General features: G+C 36.7%; 1 protein-coding gene across 1 annotated transcript in view; it reads left to right on the top strand.

Moving 5' to 3' along the window:
- Positions 1-19661, top strand: part of PPP1R21 (protein phosphatase 1 regulatory subunit 21) — a 63651-nt gene that overhangs the window by 25688 nt on the left and 18302 nt on the right. The window contains exons 10-15 of the mRNA XM_082746846.1: positions 1540-1641; positions 1729-1817; positions 4598-4734; positions 9317-9409; positions 13073-13200; positions 15885-16037. Coding sequence (XP_082602972.1) covers positions 1540-1641; positions 1729-1817; positions 4598-4734; positions 9317-9409; positions 13073-13200; positions 15885-16037 — 702 coding nt within the window. The remainder of the gene's footprint in view (positions 1-1539; positions 1642-1728; positions 1818-4597; positions 4735-9316; positions 9410-13072; positions 13201-15884; positions 16038-19661) is intronic.

Below are 19661 nucleotides of genomic sequence, written 5' to 3'. Positions count from 1 at the left end.
GACGACTGGGGTCCAGCCACTTTCTGTGTCCGCTTGGGCAATTTATTTAACCTTTCTGTGCTTCAGTTTCCTGATATTTAGAATGGAGGATAGAGTACATACCTCACAGGTATGTGTATTTGAGGATTAAGTAGATAATACATGTGAAGTACTAAGATTAGTGCCTGGCACATAGTAAGCACTCAATAAAGGTTAGTTCTTATTATCATTATACCTTACCCATAGGAAGCCTTCAAGAAGTGCTTGGTTTTCATCAGTTTTGATTGGACTCTCTGCCTCTATTGAAATTCATAAACAAACTTTGGGCCTTTGAAATGCTTTTTAATTTCACTGTGGGGAAAAGTTTTCAGCTGACTTGGGTAGGGAAAAAAATACTGCAGTGTTTTAATATAAAAGTTATATTTTCTTTTATACTTCCTATAATATCAAAAAATATATTTTACCCAATACTGGTTCTTTATCCCTTTCTGGAGTTTTATTTTAGTTTGTTGCCACATTATGCCCACACAGTGAGCATCAAATATGTTAATTTTGCCTGAAACTTCATCACTTTGAAAAATTCATGTATTTCTCAATACTTTACCTTTGGCCTATGAAAGGTTCTGTGTGGTTTTTCTAATAAGTCTTATTATTGAATAGGTCTCAATTATTCCGAAATTCAGAAACCACTTGTTAAAAGATGACCAGAGCGTTTAGACTTGTTCATAGAATCACAAAGTAGACATCTATGATTGAAGGCCAGAGAGATCAAGTGAGTTGCGTAGGGCCAGATACCTATAGTTTGTAGTATGGCCAGTGGAATCACATTTCTGCATAATGAGATCTTATATTTCTATACTGAGAAATCAAAATTTGAGCCATTATACAGTATTTTGATATTTGAGATATTTGAGATATTTCACAAGTGGAAAATAACTTTTTGCTTTTAAATTGTCTAAATCCCTATAGGATTTTTTTTTTCTGAATTTATTCTTCATACTGAATTAGTTCTTTATAAATACTAAGGTATTGGTGATAGTTATAAAAGTTTTTTACATCCTCATGTTGGTGGTAATTATATTCCTAGAATTTGTTAACCTTGAACATTGTACACAGTAAAAATAAGAAGCTGTCCTCAATAGATTTGTTGTGTTTTTTTTTAAATGAGGCACATAACATAAAAATCTTTCATACAGTTTTGACTTTTCTTTTCTTTTCTTTTCTTTTCTGAGACCTCTCTAGAGGAGCAGGTGTTTGGGGAAAGGCCTGTTGGTGTGGGTTGTAATGCAGTGTTTCCTTGGTGTGTCCTCCCATATTTGGTTGTTAATGATGTCATCCCTCTTCAAGTTACTTCTTTTGGAATGAGATGGGGACTTGGGGAATTGTATTTGGGACTGTTAGAGGTGAGCATCTCTATTTTGTAAAGGCCAAACCTTTTCCTAGAAAAACTTTTTAAGAAAAAGTTTCCAAGAGAATTTATGTTTATAACTCCATTTATAAATCTGTGGATACTTGTTGTTTTTTAGTGATGTAACTCACAGTTCTTTCCCTTCTGTGTAGTTCTCACAATACCTTCATGAAAATGCGTCCTATGTCCGCCCTCTTGAGGAAGGAATGCTTCATTTATTTGAAAGTATTACTGAGGATACTGTGACTGTCCTGGTAATTTTCTTCTGTTTTACTTCTGGAAGTGGAAGCTCCTCTTTGTCAGATAACACTATTAACCATGAAATTATTTTTCTTTTCCAGGAGACAACTGTGAAATTGAAAACTTTTTCAGAGCATCTAACCTCTTATATATGTTTTCTTAAGAAGATTCTTCCTTATCAGTTGAAAAGGTACTTACCCTTGAGGCCAGAAAGCTCGGGGAGTTGTGGGGTGTCCCCTGACCTGTACTGGCGTTAAAAGCGACGTGTGCCCCTTGTGAGCTGCCTGATCGTTCTGTACCCCAGCCAATTTGGACTTCTGTGAGAAAGGGTCATTTAATGGCTTGAGCAGCATAAACTTAAATTTAAGAAAATGGAATTGTAGTGCACCAGTTAGGATTTTTTGAGTAGTTCTATAACGTGGTTACTGCTCTAACCATATAATGCTGTGAATCAGTATTTTCAGTGATTGTCAATAACACATTTACTGAAAGAAATCTTTCAATTTTATCCTTTTTGCCGTAAACACCTAGATGGGGGTTATAGTAATTAGCTTCTACAATTGAATCAATAATCATTAGGTTTCTTTGAAGTGATATTTTCTTGTCTTTATTATTGGTGATTTATTTAAATAAGTTATAAGCTAAAAACTTTATCTGCGCCAGCCCTCATAGAAGATATCATTTGATAACCTTAAATATTCTTTGTTAAGCATTTCTGGAAGGAAAAGAGAAAATAATCCATGTAACTGGAAATTTGATAATATTGCTTGTATGTTCTGATACTTTTGGTCTAAAATTATCAAGACCCTTAATTCATCTGAATCTTTTCATCCTAAGATTTAGCCTTTAAAAAAAATTTAAAAATAATACAACTGGAATGTAAGAGAAGTAAGAACATATGTGTATTATAATATATTGTAAGATAAGATTTAGAAAATATATAGATGAGTAACATAGATATTGAAAATGTGCAAGCAGGGATGCCTGGGTGGCTCAGTTGGTTGGACGACTGCCCTCGGCTCAGGTCATGATCCCGGGAAGTCCCGCATCGGGCTCCCAGCTCCACGGGGACTCAGCTTCTCTCTCTGACCTTCTCCTCGCTCATGTTCTCTCTCACTCTCTCTCAAATAAAAAATACAATCTTTAAAAAAAAAAAAAAAAGAAAAGAAAATGTGCAAGTAATTATGGTTCATAAATCTTGATAAAGCTAAAGTGATAGGTTTTACCTTTTCAAAAATGTAAACTTTCATTATTTAAAAAATTTATTATGTGTTAAAAGCCATTTTATTTCCTAATTCTAACCTGACAAGGTATTTTGCTAACGAAATTTTATGATTTGTGGATATGACAGAATTTTAGGAATCAGAGAATTAGGACTTAAACTAATAATTATGAATTACAATTTCATTCAGATTAATAGAGTTTATAGTTCAATGTAAAGTTTTTGAAAATTCACTTTAGAAGTTTAACCACTAAATTGAATATATCTTATTGATTTGGCTTATGTTTAAGAAGAATCTATTTGAGAACCATTGCAAAGGTAGTTTTTGCTACTTGAAACAGTTATGCATTTTTATTTTACCTTAATTTATTTTTTTCACTGTTACATTTTTAGAAACATTGGATAAGTCCTTTCTTAATTTTATATTCCTATTCTTGGGATGTTTTGTCTTCTGCCTCATCACGTATTTATGTTTTTAGACAACTTTTCATCATTGGTTTAAAAACCACTTTAATTGACAAGGTGACAAGGTGACATGTCCTTTTTAGTAGTAAGTGGGCTTAGTATTGAATGAATAGCTGTCTGCTCTAAAGTAGAGAAAGAGAAGGAAGAGGATATGATTACCATTCCTGTGCTAATAACGTTCCTAGCTTTTTGCTTGATTTCCGGCATATTTTTAATAAACACTGTTAAGAGTCCATGTGTTTTTTTGACCTTATAATTATTTCCCCAAGTAACCCTTTAAAATAGAAAATGAAATAATGTATTATATTATATGACTATTAGCCATTGATTTTTTTTTTTTAAGATTTTATTTATTTATTTGACAGGTGGAGATCACAAGTAGGCAGAGAAGCAGGCAGAGAGAGAGGAGGAAGCAGGCTCCCCACTGAGCAGAGAGCCCAATGTGGGGCTCTATCCCAGGACTGTGGGATCATGACCTGAATCGAAGGCAGAGGCTTTAACCCACTGAGCCACCCTAGCGTCCCTAACCATTGATTTTTAGATTTGAGTGTATAGATTGGTTTTTTTCCATCTGTTTGGCTTTTACAAATATATATACTAATAAGGTTTCTTTAGGAATTCAATGTATGAAATATTTTTCTTGGTAAGTTTTTTCTTCTTTCTTTCTTTTTTAAAGATTTTATTTATTTATTTGAGAGAGAGAGAGCACAAGTAGGCAGAGAGGCAGGCAGAGGGAGAAGGGGAAGCAGACTCCCCACTGAGCAGAGAGCCCGATGTGGGGCTCGATCCCAGGACCCTGAGATCATGACCTGAGCTGAAGGCAGAGGCCTAACCCACTGAGCCACCCAGGTGTCCCTTTTTCTTTCTTTCTTTTTTAATAAAGTAAGTTCTGTGTCTAGTGTGGGGTTTGAGCTCATGATCCTGAGATCAAGCATCCCATGCTCTATTTACTGAGCCACCTAAGCACTGTTACTCAAAAAAAAATTTATTTCCCTCAAAGTATTTTTAAGGGAAATAGTTTTGTGCTGCTCTAAGGATGGAAAGACAATGGCCATCTGCCTTTGTTTGTTTGCTTTTTTTCTGTTTGGATCTCTGTTAGTCATTTGCAGCAAACAGGTGTATGTATTGTGGTCTAGAAAATGGAATCTTATAAATGAGATCAGTTTTATTTTTTTCTTGGAAAGTTTCTCTTTGGATATAGTTGTTTGAGAATTCAGGTGATTTAGTACAGCTGTTTGAAAATCATTCGGATGCTCACTTTTGAAAAATCTGTTCATTCCTAGTTTAGAAGAAGAATGTGAATCTTCTCTTTGCACATCTGCATTGAGAGCCAGGAACCTAGAGCTGTCTCAGGACATGAAAAAGATGACAGCTGTGTTTGAGAAGCTGGAGACTTATATCCATCTTCTTGCCTTGCCAAGTAAGTTTTTGGTTGTTCATGGTTCAACTTGAAGAGCTTAGAGTAGAAGAAGATGGAGAAGGGAGTTGTTTAGTTTCTTTGAATAGAAGAGTATAGGATCTGGAGTCAGAAAAACTTGAATTCAAATCTTCCAGCCCCTTTCACATTTATGATCTTCAGCAAATCACTTTACTTCTTTGTCCCTGTTTTCCCCCATTTTTAAAATGGAGGTAAAATAATTATTAAGTTAAATTAAGAATATACAATATTAGGCATTGAAGACATGCATTAAATATTAATTCCCTTCCTCTCCATCTTTTTTTTTTTAAATGGAGAGGGGCAAAGCATAAGAATTGTAGCAACTTTCCAACAAGTAGCATAGGGTAAGGAGGTTTGGAAGTAAAAATGTCTTTTGTTTTGTTTTGCTGTAACTTGGAAAGAGTATTTTCAGGTAATAGAATGGATCTTGATTTTAAGAATGCTGTGATTTTTCTGGTACTGTCATTTGTTTTCCTGTAACAGATTTAATGTGGTATAATTTATATACCATTTAATCTACATTTAAAGTATAATGTTCAATGGTTTTTAGTATATTCACAGATATGTGCACCATCACACATCAGTGTTAATTTTAAAATATTTTCATCACTTTAAGAAGAAATCCTATATAGTTTAGCTATTACCTCATTCCCCTATTCTGTCTCTCCCTGGCACGAAGCAACTTCTGATGTACTTTCTGTCTATAGATTTGCCTAATCTGAACATTTTGTATAAATGGAATCATATAATATGTGGTCTTTTATGACTGCTTTTTTTCACTCAGCCCAATGTTCTCAAGATTCATCCATTTCTTTTTATTGTAGAATAATACTCCATTATATATCCCACCACATTTTATTTACCCCTCAGTTGATGGATAGTTTGTGTAGTTTCAGCCTTTTGGCTGTTATGAATAATGATGCTATAGATAATTGTGAACAAGTGTTTGAGTGAGCATAGCTTTCATTTCTCATAGGAGTGGAATTGCTGGATTATATGAAAACTATGTTTAACTATTGGTAGAACTGCCATACTGTTTTCCAAGGTGGCTTCCCACTAGCAAAGTATGAGTGTTCTGATTCTCCACATCCTCACCAGCATTTATTATTATCTCACTTTTTGGTTTTACACATCCTAGTGTTACCTGACTTTCTGAAGTGGTTTCTCATTACAGTTTTGATTTGTATTTCCCTGATGTCTAATGATGTCAAGCATCTTTTCATGTCTTTATTGGCTTTTTGTATATCTTCTTTGGAAATAGGTTTATTCAGATCCTTTCTCTATTTCTCAGTTGGGTTATCTCTTTATTATTGAGTTTTATACATTCTAGATCAAATCCCTTTTTGGGTACATGATTGACAGTATTTTCTTCCATTTTGTGGATTATCTTTTCACTTTTTTGATGGTGTCCATTCCATAATGAAAGTTTGTTATTTTGGTGAAGTCCAATTTGTCTTTATTTTATTGCTCATGCTTTTGGTATCATATTTAGGAATATGTTGTCAAATGTGGGGTCATAAAAACTATCCCCTATGTTTTCTTCTAAGAGTGTATAGTTTTAACCCTATGTTTAGGCCTTTGATCCATTCTGAGTTAATTTTTGTATCTGGTGTGAGGTGTCTTTTGCATGTGTTTATCCAGTTTTCTCAACACCATTTATTGAAAAGACTACTCTTTCCCTATTGAATTGCCTTGGCACACTTGTTAAGAATCAGTTGATCATAGATGTATGGATTTATTTCTAGACACTCAGATTTATTCCAGTGATCTATGCATCCTCTGCCAATACTATACTGTCTTGATGACTTTTGCTCTGTAGTTAGTTTTGAGATCAAGAAGTGAAAGTTCTTCTACTTTGTTCTTCATTTTCAAGATTATTTGGCTGTTACTGTTCTCTTAACAATTCCATATGAATTTTAGAATCAGCTGGTTAGTTTCTATGAAAAAATCAGCTGGGATTCTGATACTTTATTGAATCTGCAGATCAGTTTGGGGAGTTTCTGTGTCTCCCTAAAAGATACATGAAATTCCACCTCAGTATCTCTATTTGTAACTTTATTTGGAAGTAGGATCTCTGCAGATGAAATCAAAATAAGGTGGGGTTCTACTAGTTTAGGGAGAGCCTTATTAGTCCAGTGACTACTATCCTTCCATCATTGTAAGGAGAGATTTGGAGACATACGGAGTCACAGGAGAGACTCGGGGAGGCCATATGAAGATAGAGGCAAGAATTGGAATAATTCTGCCACAAGCCAGGGAATGTGTGGGGCCCAACGGAACCTGGGAGAGGCAAGAAATTCTCCTTCTTATTATTTTCCTTATTAATTATTATTATTATTATTGTTACTCCTTATTAATTATTATTCTCCTCTGGAGTCTTTGGAGGAAGTGTGGCCCTGTCAGCACTTTGATTTCAGACTTTTGGCTTCCAGAACTGTAAGAAAAGTATCTTCTGTTGTTTTAAACCACCACCTTTGTGGTCTTACGTTGTAGCAGCCCTGGCAATGTGGGAGCATTGCCATCTTAACGATGTTAAATTTCTAGTTCATGAACATGGTATATTTTTCCACCTAGGTAGACCTTCTTTGATTTTATTTTGTAGTTTTTCAGATTAAGCACACTGATGTTGTTTCTCAGGGCTGTTCAGCATTCAGCATGCACGTAGTCGCCCTGGGGTGGCAGTGGTTTTGCCAGGGACCTTTCCCTGTTTTGTTTCTTGATCTCACCAGGGATAAGCTCCACTGATTGCTGGCTGACTCATGTCTTGTTTTTAACAATGCCTTGGGGGCATAAATTGCTCCACTGTTGATCCAGTTGAATTTGGGCTTCTTTATGGCTATGTTTTTTGAGATCAGTGTTTGAGGTTTGTTATGACCTCAGGAGGGCTCTTCTTAGCTGTTTTCTTCCCCTCTGGTAAACCAGCCAGCCTGTAGTTTTAACTCACATCTTTAATGTATCTACTAGTTTCCTGTTAACTGCTTTCCCACAAGCTCCGATTTTTTGAGAACACGTTTAGACTTGAACTTCTCCATACTCTATTGAGAGTGAAATCAATTCCTTTGGGAACAGATTCAGAATTTTCTGTTTTAAGGCCTGTGCCTCCCTTGGGCTAAATCTCTGAGCCATGGTTGTGGTGCTGGAGATGGGGACAATGCTGTACTTCTGAGTAATACTCTTGATTTAGTGGCTGAGCGCTGGTGGAGCTGAGGTAGGGCCACAGCCTCCAGTCTCCCTGGCTTGCCCTTTCTGTGCGGATAAAATGAGCTAGGCAAGGGTATGGAGAACCCCAGTTTCTCAGCAGTGCTGGGCTCATGGTAGAGCCTCCATCCCACAAGTTGGGGCTGCGTGGAAGAACTACCACCTCTCTCTGTCATACTCAGCCTGAACTTAGCTTTAACAGGTAGGTGGGGGCAAGAGGAGAAATGCAGTCCTCCAGTTATAGGAGAGTTATATTCTTGGCCTCACCATTCTGGAGTGGGATTTCCAGCTCACTGAGCTGATGAGGGGATGGGGGAATGGGTCTTTGTTCAAATACCACAGATTCTGGCTGTTCTTAGAGTTGTTAAAGATTTTTTCTTTTTTTTCCTTTGTTTTTAAAAGATTCTCTTGATAAATGTTTCTTCATTTACTGTATCTACTTAGGGTTATTTCCAGAGTATTAAATAGTTGTTTTTAGAATAATTTTCAGGGGTGCCTGGTGGCCCAGTCAGTTAAGCATCTGCCTTCTACTCAGGTCATGATCTCAGGCTGGGATCGGGTTCTCTGCTCAGCAGGGAGTCTTCTTCTCCCTACCCACCTCCCCCACTCCTCCACCCCTCTCATGCTCTCTTTCTCGATCTCAAATAAATAAATAAATAAATAAATAAAATCTTTTAAAATAAAATAATACAATTTTCACCAGTTTTGGGGGGAGCATTGGTCTGTGGAGCTGCTCATGCGGTCATATCAGAAGTAGAAGTCTGAATAATGATGTTTTTAGTGAGGTTCAACAAATAACATGTAGGGAAAGAAGAGATTGAGAAATGTGCTCTGTAGTAATAAGGTTGAAATTCACTAACCTTTTTTTTTTTTTAAGATTATTTATTTATTTATTTGACAGAGAGAGAGAGAGAGATCACAAATAGGCAGAGAGGCAGGCAGAGAGAGAGGGGGAAGCAGGCTCCCTGCTGAGCAGAGAGCCTGATGTGGGGCTCAATCCCAGGACCCTGAGATCATGACCTGAGCCAAAGGCAGAGGCTTAACCCACTGAGCCACCCAGGCACCTCACAAACTTTTATTTCAAAAAGGATCATAAAATATGTAATCCTACTTAACAATTTAATCTTGATTTTTAACTATTAAAAATATTTGTGGGTGTGGATAATGCAAATCAGTCAGTTGTGGCTGTATTTATCACCATTATATCTGACTGTGTCTGCAAGGATTTCAGGACCCATTATTTCCAGCACATCACAGGCAGTCTTTATTCTCTCTGTTCCCAAAAGTGGAAGAGGGTGGGCTGTCAGTTTTGCAGGCGAGGAAGTCTTCTAGGGAAATGCTTAGGCTTGTGATTTTGGTTTCCTAGGTACAGAGCCAGACGGACTCCTTCGGACAAACTACGGTTCTGTCTTAACAAACGTTGGTGCTGCTCTGCATGGATTTCATGATGTCGTGAAAGGTGAGGCTTGAAAAGTACATCAGTGAGCTAAAAACCTGCATCTTATTTTCTCAGCTCTGACCAAGTGAGATTTAAACAAATACTGCCAAGGCTAATAGACCCCAGAAAAAGGCTTAGTAGCATTTGGCTTCTGTTGAAGTGCACAGCTCACTGCCGTCTGCTTTTTCCATCTGCTTCATTTCTGAAGGTAAACAAAGCGCTGAAGAGAAACCCTTGTGCACAGTGCTTTAGCCAAAAATGCATTGCACTGATTGCAGGCAGGTGTATGAATTTTATCAAGCCAGACATGCTTATTGAGGGGCATTTAGCAAAATACTTTGCATGTGTTAGAGCCCAAGCATGAAGGAATTGAGGAAATCGGGGTTTAAAGTTCCAAGAAAGAATGTACTAACTTTTCACCATCCTTTGCATTTTTATGTTTAACATGCCCATTTTAAGCCCTGTTTTGCTCAGGGGAACCTTGAGAAGTGAAGGTTTGCTTTTAAGCTTTGGCTGGTGTTTAATTGCTGTAGACTAAGAATAAGTTGGTTGAAGGACATTTCATATGCTTCTTTCTTTTTTTTAAAAAATATTTTATTTATTTATTTGATAGAGAGACAGTGAGAGCTTCTCCCCATGGAGCTGGGAGCCCGATGCGGGACTCGATCCCGGGACTCCAGGATCATGACCTGAGCCGACGGCAGTTGTCCAACCAACTGAGCCACCCAGGCGCCCACATTTCATATGCTTCTTAGCTAACTGATTCTGAGTTGACTTTTTAATCTATAGGTCTGCGTGGCTTCTCGGTTTTTTCTTTCTTTTCCTTTTGAAGACAGTTGGTGCAGGGGAAGGAGGAAAGGACAGAAGCAGTTATCAGAAATAGCCCAGATTAATAATAGCCTCGATTATTCATTGTGGTGTGGAGGTAACGATTGTGGGCCTGTTACTAGTTTCACAGAAAATAATTTTAAAAACTTAGGAATGTTGGAAAGCATGTACAAGTTGGGTATATTCAGGTCCTTCTGTAGATTGGCATGTAACCTCTGGCACTGGGAACCATTCATTCTTAGTGCCAACAGTCTCACCTAGCACCACCTTACCATTCAGTAAGGTGAATTTCACCACCCCCTTAGTGCCTCTGCTTGTTTCTGTCCTTGCAGACATAATGTAAAGAGAGAATACTGGGCAATAGGAAGGGTGGTTGGCAAGATTATGGGGTCCAGTTGCTAGGTTTACAGTTCAAATTTGTCTTCTTACCTAGCTTGGAAGACAGCTGTGTATCTCTCAGGGAGACTCAGAGTGAACATCAACTGGCATTAACAGAAGAAGCTTTGTGATTTCAAGAACTCTCAAACCTCTTCCCTTCCTGCTTTGCCCTGAATAATTGCTTGATCTGAGGTAGGATGCAGGCAGGCAAGTGTCAGTGTAAAAAGAGAGCTAGAGATTTATAAACATGCCTATCCTACATGGATTTAAAATAGGTATGAATTAATCTTTTAACAAGGGAATTCTAAGTGAGAACTGTTGATTTTTAGTCTCAGGTCTAAAGCAGGTAGACTCATAGGAATCATAAAAAGAAACCCCAGGGTGCCTGTGTGGCTCAATTGGTTAAGTGTCAGCCTTCAACTCGGGTCATGATGGGATGGAGTCCCACATCAGGCTTCTTGCTCAATGGGGAGCCTGCTTCTCCCTCTGCCTGCTGCTCCCCTTGCTTTTGCTCTCTCTGTCAAATGAATAAATAATCTTAAATCTTAAAAAAAAGGGAAAAAAATCTGGCCTAGGACACATGGTTTCTTTGTTCTTTTGGATTTAAAAATTAATGCTAAGGAACACCCTAAATAATTGAAATATTTGGACTCAGTAAAGAATTGGTTCAGGAGAATTATTGCTGTCAAACTACAGTGGCCCTGTTCCAGTGGAAACCACATCAGTGTTCATAGTACTATATGACTTTTATAAGTATCTCAGTCATCTACCAATCACCTAAAAGTACCTGCTAGCCGAGTCGTATTAAGCTTTGTGTACTAAGTAAAATAGTGACTACAACTTTCTGTAGTGTGTAGCAAGAGAATGTCTGTGTTAGAGGCTAGTAAATTCAGTATATAAAAATGTTCAGTGGGGTGCCTGGGTGTCTCGGTTAAGCAGATGACTCTTGATTTCGACTCAGGACATGATCTCAGGGTCCTGGGATCAAGCCCTTTGTTGGGCTCTGTGCTCAGTGGGGAGTCTGTTTGAGTAGTCTCTCTGTCCCTCTTCTGTGCACTCCCGCTCTCTCTCTAAAGTAAATAATTCAAAAGTTGTGTTCCACTTGAATTTTTATTCACTTTTTTATATTTTTATATAGAATTTTTATATAGAGGATAATCATTTATTTTTTAAAAATATAAACATAATAGTAATGTGCCAATATTGGTTTCTGTGCTGTGAGAACTGTACCATAGTAATGTAAGGTGTTAATAGTAGGGAAAACTGGCTAAAGGGTATACAGAAAGTCTCTGTAACCTTTCTGTGAATCTGAAACTATCTTAAATTACAGTTTACATATATATGTATATATCTATATTAAATAAAACAATTCTCCAGTTTTAAAATTTTAGTAAAAATATTTTTATTCATAAGATAGTGATTTTGTGTTAAAATATTATGATCATATCAGGTTAAATCTGAAATGCCATTTCTTTCTAACTAGTCTTATTTCTTTTTAGTTACCCATATCTAAAATCAACTAGATTCCTTGATTCTGAATAAGTACAATTCTCTGCATACACACCTGTTATAAAAATTAATTTTCGTATTTTGTGATTTATTTTTGGCTTTGTTGGTAATGATAGTTCATGATGTTGTACCTGAAGTATTCTAAAAAAGGCGGAGGAGAATGAATTGTGAACACTTTATTATTTAAAAATATCATTACCTTTCCTCATAAATCAGTGTTGTCTTAAGAATTCTCCCATTATCCCTTATTTCCGGGACAAAATCATTTTTTTCTCAGAGACCCAGAAAACCCCAAGCTTAGTAGTTTGGCCAGTTTCACCTACTGCAATTTCTTTTAACTTTTTTTTATATCTAAGTCTTTCTCCTGTGCTTTCCTGACTACAGGCTTTGTTGTAATATTCTGGGACTGGGAGCAGTGGCCTGTGAAGTCAGACATGGGAGTGTTCAATCCTGGTTTGGCTGTGTAGACCCTTGTCCGTGTCAGTTAGGGTATGTACTAACAAACTAGCTACGGTCCAGTAAGGATTGTGGGACATCGTGCCTCTGTTGGTCATTCTGTTCCAACCTCATGGTTAGCCTATAGGAGTGCGAGATAAATTCTCATCTGTGCCTGCCTAGACTATCAAAACAGCATTTTTAACTGGTAAGTACTGGTTAGGGTCATTTACCGAGCACTAGAAGAAGGGCAAACTCTCCAATGAGGAGGGATCATCAGCCACAAGCTGGTGGTGGGAATAGAGACCCCAGGATGGTATTAAGAGACTCTCAATTGTCTCTATTCTTTCCACGTGATTTTGTGACCTAAGTAATATTCAGGACAATCCTGATAGAGTTGGGACTATTTTTTTGTTGTTGTTATTATTCAGATTTACTGCATAAGTCTCTAAGAGTAGATATGAAAAGTTAACGGGCTGGTTGTGTGCAACTTGTTTATGGATAGTAAGAGTTTTCATTTGATTGCTTTTATAGATATTTCTAAACATTACAGTCAGAAAGCTACAATAGAGCATGAACTTCCAACAGCAACACAGAAGCTTATTACAACTAATGACTGTATTCTGTCATCATTAGTAGCATTAACAAATGGAGCAGGAAAGGTAAGTTTATAATTTATAGCTTATCTGGTTTATAGTGTCATTAAATTTAATTTAAATTTTGTGTAAGCTCTTTTTTTTTCCTTGAATAACATAGGAAAATTAATCTGTATAAAAGGATTTTGGAATATCAGACTTTTTTGTAAAATAAAGTTGTCTTCCTTTTCCTTCTCCCTACCCAATATTTAAAACAATATGGGAGAGACTGTTCAGCCCTTGTGATGAGTAAGTAGATCACTCACAGTTTTTTTTTTTTAGGGAGATATTGATCAGTATACATCTTTGTGTATATCAAATGTCTCCTTTATAGAAATTGGGAGCATATATAAAAAGAAAAAAGAACCAGTAAAACTTTTGTTAAGACTTTTTCGCTCCTAGTTTTTTGTCACATTGCTACTTCTGTGGATTTTTTTTTTTTTTAAGATTTTATTTATTTATTTGACAGATAGAGATCACATGTAGGCAGAGAGGCAGGCAGAGAGACAGAGAGGAGGAAGCAGGCTCCCTCCTGAGCAGAGAGCCTGATGTGGGGCTCGATCCCAGGATCCTGGGATCATGACCTGAGCCAAAGGCAGAGACTTTAACCCACTGAGCCACCCAGGTACTCCTGTGATTTGATTTCTTAACAAGTACTTTTAAGGTGACTTTAACATGTGTCTTTTTATAGAACCATTAATATTAGATAATGATTATTTGGATAATTAAACACTTAATTATTATCATAAACTGACCAAAATGCATTTTTTAAAAAAATTCTATCTTGGATGTTCTGATTTCAGCAGTTGTTATATTCTCAATACTGCTTTACTGATTCAGATTTCCTTGAGAACTACCCATATATGTATAACTGGAAGGACTGTATTCAGACCTATCTTAGCCCATTTATTTCAGTGGATGCATCCTAAATTCTCAAGGAAATTTCTCCGTGTTTATATGGCAATATTTTTCTGACTAGTTGTGGGTTTTTTTTAATTTTTTTTTTTTTTAATTCACATATAATGTATTATTAGCCCCAGGGGTACAGGTCTGTGCATTGTCAGGCTTACATACTTCTGACTGGTTGAGTTTTATAGAAACATTTTTTTTTTTTAGGTAATTAAGTGAATCAGAATGATCACAGATCAGATTATATATTCAGTGTCATCTTTTCCAGACTCAGACTGGTCTTTGTGACACTTTGTTAGAGCTTGGGGCCATCATTAAAAGGTTTAAAACATTTAGGTTCTGTCATTAAAACATTTAGGTTCTGTCAGCTCACGGATCTGTGCCTACAGAGTTCCTCAGCCAGAAGACCATCCCTGCGGCCACTTCTTGAACACTTGAATCTACAGGCATGCCATAGCTTCTGAAGATAATTCTAGCTTTGATTTAAGTATGGAAGATTTTGGAAAAAAAAACTTTGGCATTTTAGAGGAGTCTCCACATTTTTCAACTTTTATGAAAACTCTGAAATATTTAATACCTGGGTCCTTCACAGCTAATATTAGATTGGCTTTACCTGAAACATTAAAATGTCTCAAGGACAGGTCTACAATCTTCATTCTGAGATTTTGTGAATGGTTCTTAACTGAAATAAGTATCTGAACTAATGTTAGTTGGTGAGAGCTTAATACTTAGCTAATGTGATTCGATTAAACTAAAATTTATAGTTTATAATTTTTAAAAGCCCAGTAAGAAAATGTAATGATATATGCATATTGAAGAACATTTAGAAAGTGTAGAAGTATTAGAAAGAGGAAAGAAAATAAACGTCACCGTATACTGCAATGACCTAAAATGCAAACCCTGGGTATGTGATTTTCCATGTCCTTTACAGGTGATATAAGTCTTAAGACCTTTAGAATCCTTTATTTTCTTGAATACGACCTAGAATAGAATTTCATTTGATACAGTAAAATGATGAAAAATAAAACCTTTCAGACCATTAGTGATTCACTGCTTACTTTTTGGTCAGTTTATGCCGAGGCTTAGGATGTTTTGTTCTATAAGTCACTTCTTATTTATCAAAATAGGATATGCTTTAATGTAACCAACACTTTAATTTTTCTGGCTAATAACCTTCTCAGACATTTTTATTTATATCACCATTTCATACAGCACTGTAGATTCAAAGTCATGGCTCAGTCATGGATCTTCATGGCTGCTTACACAGATTTAATACAAGTTAAATCTATTAATAACAGAGTCTACTAAATTGCTAGTCTTTATTATATGTGTAAATCACAAATTGAGATTTACAGAATTAAGTTTAAGTAAAGTGAATATATTCCAAGATGCTGTGTCATGTCTCTTGTTGGAATTTGAAAAATTCAAAGTTAAAATATGAATAAAATGTATAAATCCAAACATGGATATTTTGAGAATAGTAGCAGAAATTAATGAGTTAAATAGCTCATAGACATGTACAGAGTAAACCAGACTTAGTCTTGGTTTTCAGGAAGAATAGAAGTTGTTTACATTAAGACCTGTCAGTAGTCTGGTCTCAATCTTTTTACCGATATTGTCTTTTTATTACAAGTCATCGCCCTAGGTATTCTCCTCAAATAAATAAATGTGGGCCTTGGGGCAGGTGTTGAAATTTCATTTCCATTCTCAACACCTTTAACTCTGCTCTAAACACTATGAGATATATATGTTAGATATATTATTGGAAAACAAAATCTGTCTTCTCGTCACTCTTGATTTAGATCGCATCTTTCTTCAGCAACAACGTGGACTGCTTCAATGCATCTCTGAGCTACGGGCCCAAGGCAGCGAGTGGCTTCATTAGTCCTCTTTCAGCTGAATGCATGCTGCAGTACAAGAGAAAAGCTGCAGCCTACATGAAGGCTCTGAGAAAGGTTTGTGAGCTGCTGTTGAATTTGCATCAGAGGAAAAATCAGGAATCATTCTAGAGAATGGCAAGAGTCTGCACAGTTTATGTTGTTTAAATTTTACACAAGTGGGGGCACAGGTGGTTGGTGGGTACTGGGGGAGGTCTTTGGGAAGGAGAAGGTGACAGAGACCCAAACTTCAGTTAACATGTGATCTCTGCATAGCCCATGTTGGACTCATGTCTCCAGGTGCCCGCTAGGAGTATCTAGAATGAGGCAGCCAGGCAGCTAGTAAGTATCCAACCTCAGAAATCTCAAAACTTATAGAAACATAAAAAAATGGAAGCATATTTATAATTGTTTCCTGAATATAAAAATACAGGGTCACTGCAAAAAAGAAATCAGAAGACACCTGATGTGATGAACACTGCATGTTATATGGAGCTGATAAATTATTGAACACTACACCTGAAACTAATGATATACTATGTGTTGGCTAATTGAATTTAAATAACTTAAGAACATTGAGGAGGGGATGTGCTATGGTGAGTGCTGTGAAGTGTGTAAGCCTGACTATTCACAGACCTGTACCCCTGGGGCAAATAATACGTTATATGTTAATTTAAAAAAAATTTAAAAAAAATAAATAACTTAAGAAAAAAAAGAAATCAGATGATACAGTAGTATACATGAAGAAGAAAATTATAGTTGCATCAAATCCCACCACCCAGATGTAGCTACCATTAACTTTGTTAGAGTATCTCCATATCCAAAAAAATTTTAGTGCATGTGTGCATACACACAGGAAACACACATGTATATGCTATAGAAAGCAAAGTGTATCTGAGTATATACAGTTTTATTTATTTATTTATTTGAGTGGGAAGAGAGAGTGCATGAGCATGGGGGAGAGCCAAAGGGGGATAGGGAAGGGGAGAAGCAGACTCCCTGCTGGGCAGGGAGCCCAACCCCAGGCTCAATCTCAGGACCCTGAAATCATGATCTGAGCCAGAGCCACACACTTAACCTACTAAGCCACATGGGTTCCCCATATACACTGTTTTAGAATCTTTTTTTCCTCATAGTGAATTGGATTTTTATATACTGTGATTTTATAAATTGTGATTTTTATATATTAAATAATATATGTCTATAACTATAAATTGTTATAGTATTTCATTCTGTAAATGTGTCATAATTTAATTAGCCAATGCATTGCTTGTGGATATTTAGGTTGTTTTCTATTTTTCACCATTACATGTGGAGTTACAGTAGATATTCTTGCTCCTGCAACTTTGTGCATTTGGTTTTTACCTTTTTCCCTTGTTTTTTATTTTAGTTAACACATAATGCATAATAAACACATTCTTATATTATATTAGAACATTACAGATTAAGTACAGTCCCTAATTTTACTTTCTCTCCAGAGGTGACTGTAGTATTTAGTTTGGTGTATAACCTTCCAAAATCTTGGAGCATTTACATACATCTATATAAACTTAAAGACACTATACAATAAATAGAGTTTTCTTTCTTTTTTTAAACCTAAATGCATGTTTCATTGTTCAATTGTGCAACTTGATTTTTTCATTTAAAATATTTTAGGGGTGCTTGGCTGGCTCAGCTGGAAGAGCATTCAATTCTGAATCACAGGGTCATGGGTTTGAGCATGGGTTTGAGTGTAGAGATTACTAAAAAAATAAACTTAAAAAAAATTAAGGGACACCTTGGTGACTCAGTGGGTTAAACCTCTGTCTTCGGCCCAGGTCATGACCTCAGAGTTGTGGGATGGAGCCCCGCCTGGGGCTCTCTGCTCAGCAGGGAGCCTGCTACCCTGCCCCTCTTCTGCCTGCCTCTCTGCCTACTTGTGATCTCTCTGTCGAATAAATAAATAAAATCTTTTTAAAAAATTAAAATGTTTTAGATATATAGAATTGGTAGATCACTATGTTGTACACCTGGAACTAATGTAAGATTGTTCATCAGTTATACTTTAAAAGAAATGAAAAAAAAGGAAAAAAAAAGTATGTTTTAGAGATGTATATCATTACATATGGTGACTGCTATATTCCTTTTAAATACAGCAGAGAAGTCTATAATATGGTGGTTCTGTGGCTGATTTAGGTATTCCCTATTGGTGGGCATTTAGGTTCATTCCAGTTTTTTACTGTTATGATAATACTGCAGTGGGTAACTTTGTAAATGCTTCGGGCATATGTATGGAATATTGAGTAGTAGAATGTTCTAGATCATGTGGTTTGCACATTTTGGATTTTAATATTTATTGCAAATTTCCGTTGAGAGTAGCTGTACTGTTTTATATTTCTAGCAATGTATAAGGCTACCTATCTCCCTATATTTGTCTACTTACTTATATCTTTAAGATTAATTTTCCAGGGGCGCCTGGGTGGCTCAGTGGGTTAAGCCGCTGCCTTTGGCTCAGGTCATGATCTCAGGGTCTTGGGATCGAGTCCCGCATCGGGCTCTCTGCTCAGCAGGGAGCCTGCTTCCCCTCTCTCTCTCTCTGCCTGCCTCTCTGTCTACTGTGATCTCTGTCAAATAAATAAATAAAATCTTTAAAAAAATAAAAATTAAAAAAAAGATTAATTTTACAAAATGGAATTGCTTAGTCAAAGTCTGTGAATCTTTCAAATTTTGGCACATTTCTTCCAGACTATACTTAAGAAGGTTACCTATTTATAGTTTACCCATGAATTTAATATTTATCCATCTCAGAGACAAGAGCTTTTTTACTGTTATTTTAATTTGCATTTCTTTGCTTATTGAAGTGGAACGTCCTTTCATAAAGTTATTGTTTGTATTCATTCTGCCAGTTCTCTGTTCATTGTTGACCTATTTTTAGATAGGTGTTCCTAATTAGGGTTGAAAGAGTTCTCTATTATAGTAAGAATTTTATTTTATTTTTTATAGTAAAATTATTAATCCTTTGTCTTTGTTGGAAATATTTTCCTCCCAGTTTGCTGTTGTATTTTTTTTTTTTTTTAATTTGGCAGACAGAGATCACAAGTAGGCAGAGAGGCAGGCAGAGAGAGAAGCTGGGGAAGCAGGCTCCCTGCTGAGCAGACAGCCTGACTCGGGACTCGATCCCAAGACCCTGAGATCATGACCTGAGCCGAAGGCAGCGGCTTAACCCACTGAGCCACCCAGGCGCCCCTGTTGTATTTTTTTTTAATAGAAGTTTTAATTTTTATATCAGTGAACCAGTCTTTTTCTTTATGGTGGTGATTCTCAGCTAGGGGCACTTTTCTTTCTTTCTTTTTTTTTTTTTAAAGATTTTATTTATTTATTTATTTGACAGAGAGAGACAGGGAGAGAGGGAACACAAGCAAGTGGAGTGGGAGAGGGAGAAGCAGGCTTCCCGCTGAGCAGGAAGCTCAATGCTATGAGGGGCTCCATTCCATGACCCTGGGATCCCGACCTGAGTCACCCACCTGGGTGGCTCAGTTGGTTAAGCATCTGCCTTTGGCTCAGGTCATGATCCGGGAGTCTCAGGATCGAGTCCCACATCAGCTCCCTGCTCAGCGGGAAGCCTGCTTCTCCCTCTCCCTCTGCCCCTCCCCTGCTCAGGCTCATGCATGTGCTTTCTCTCCAACAAATAAAACTAATCTTAAAAAAAAAAAAAAACAAGAG

This window comes from Mustela nivalis (assembly GCF_964662115.1).
Source record: "Mustela nivalis genome assembly, chromosome: 8".
In the NCBI taxonomy this organism is placed as follows: domain Eukaryota; kingdom Metazoa; phylum Chordata; class Mammalia; order Carnivora; family Mustelidae; genus Mustela; species Mustela nivalis.
This window is presented reverse-complemented; position numbering and strand designations above follow the sequence as displayed.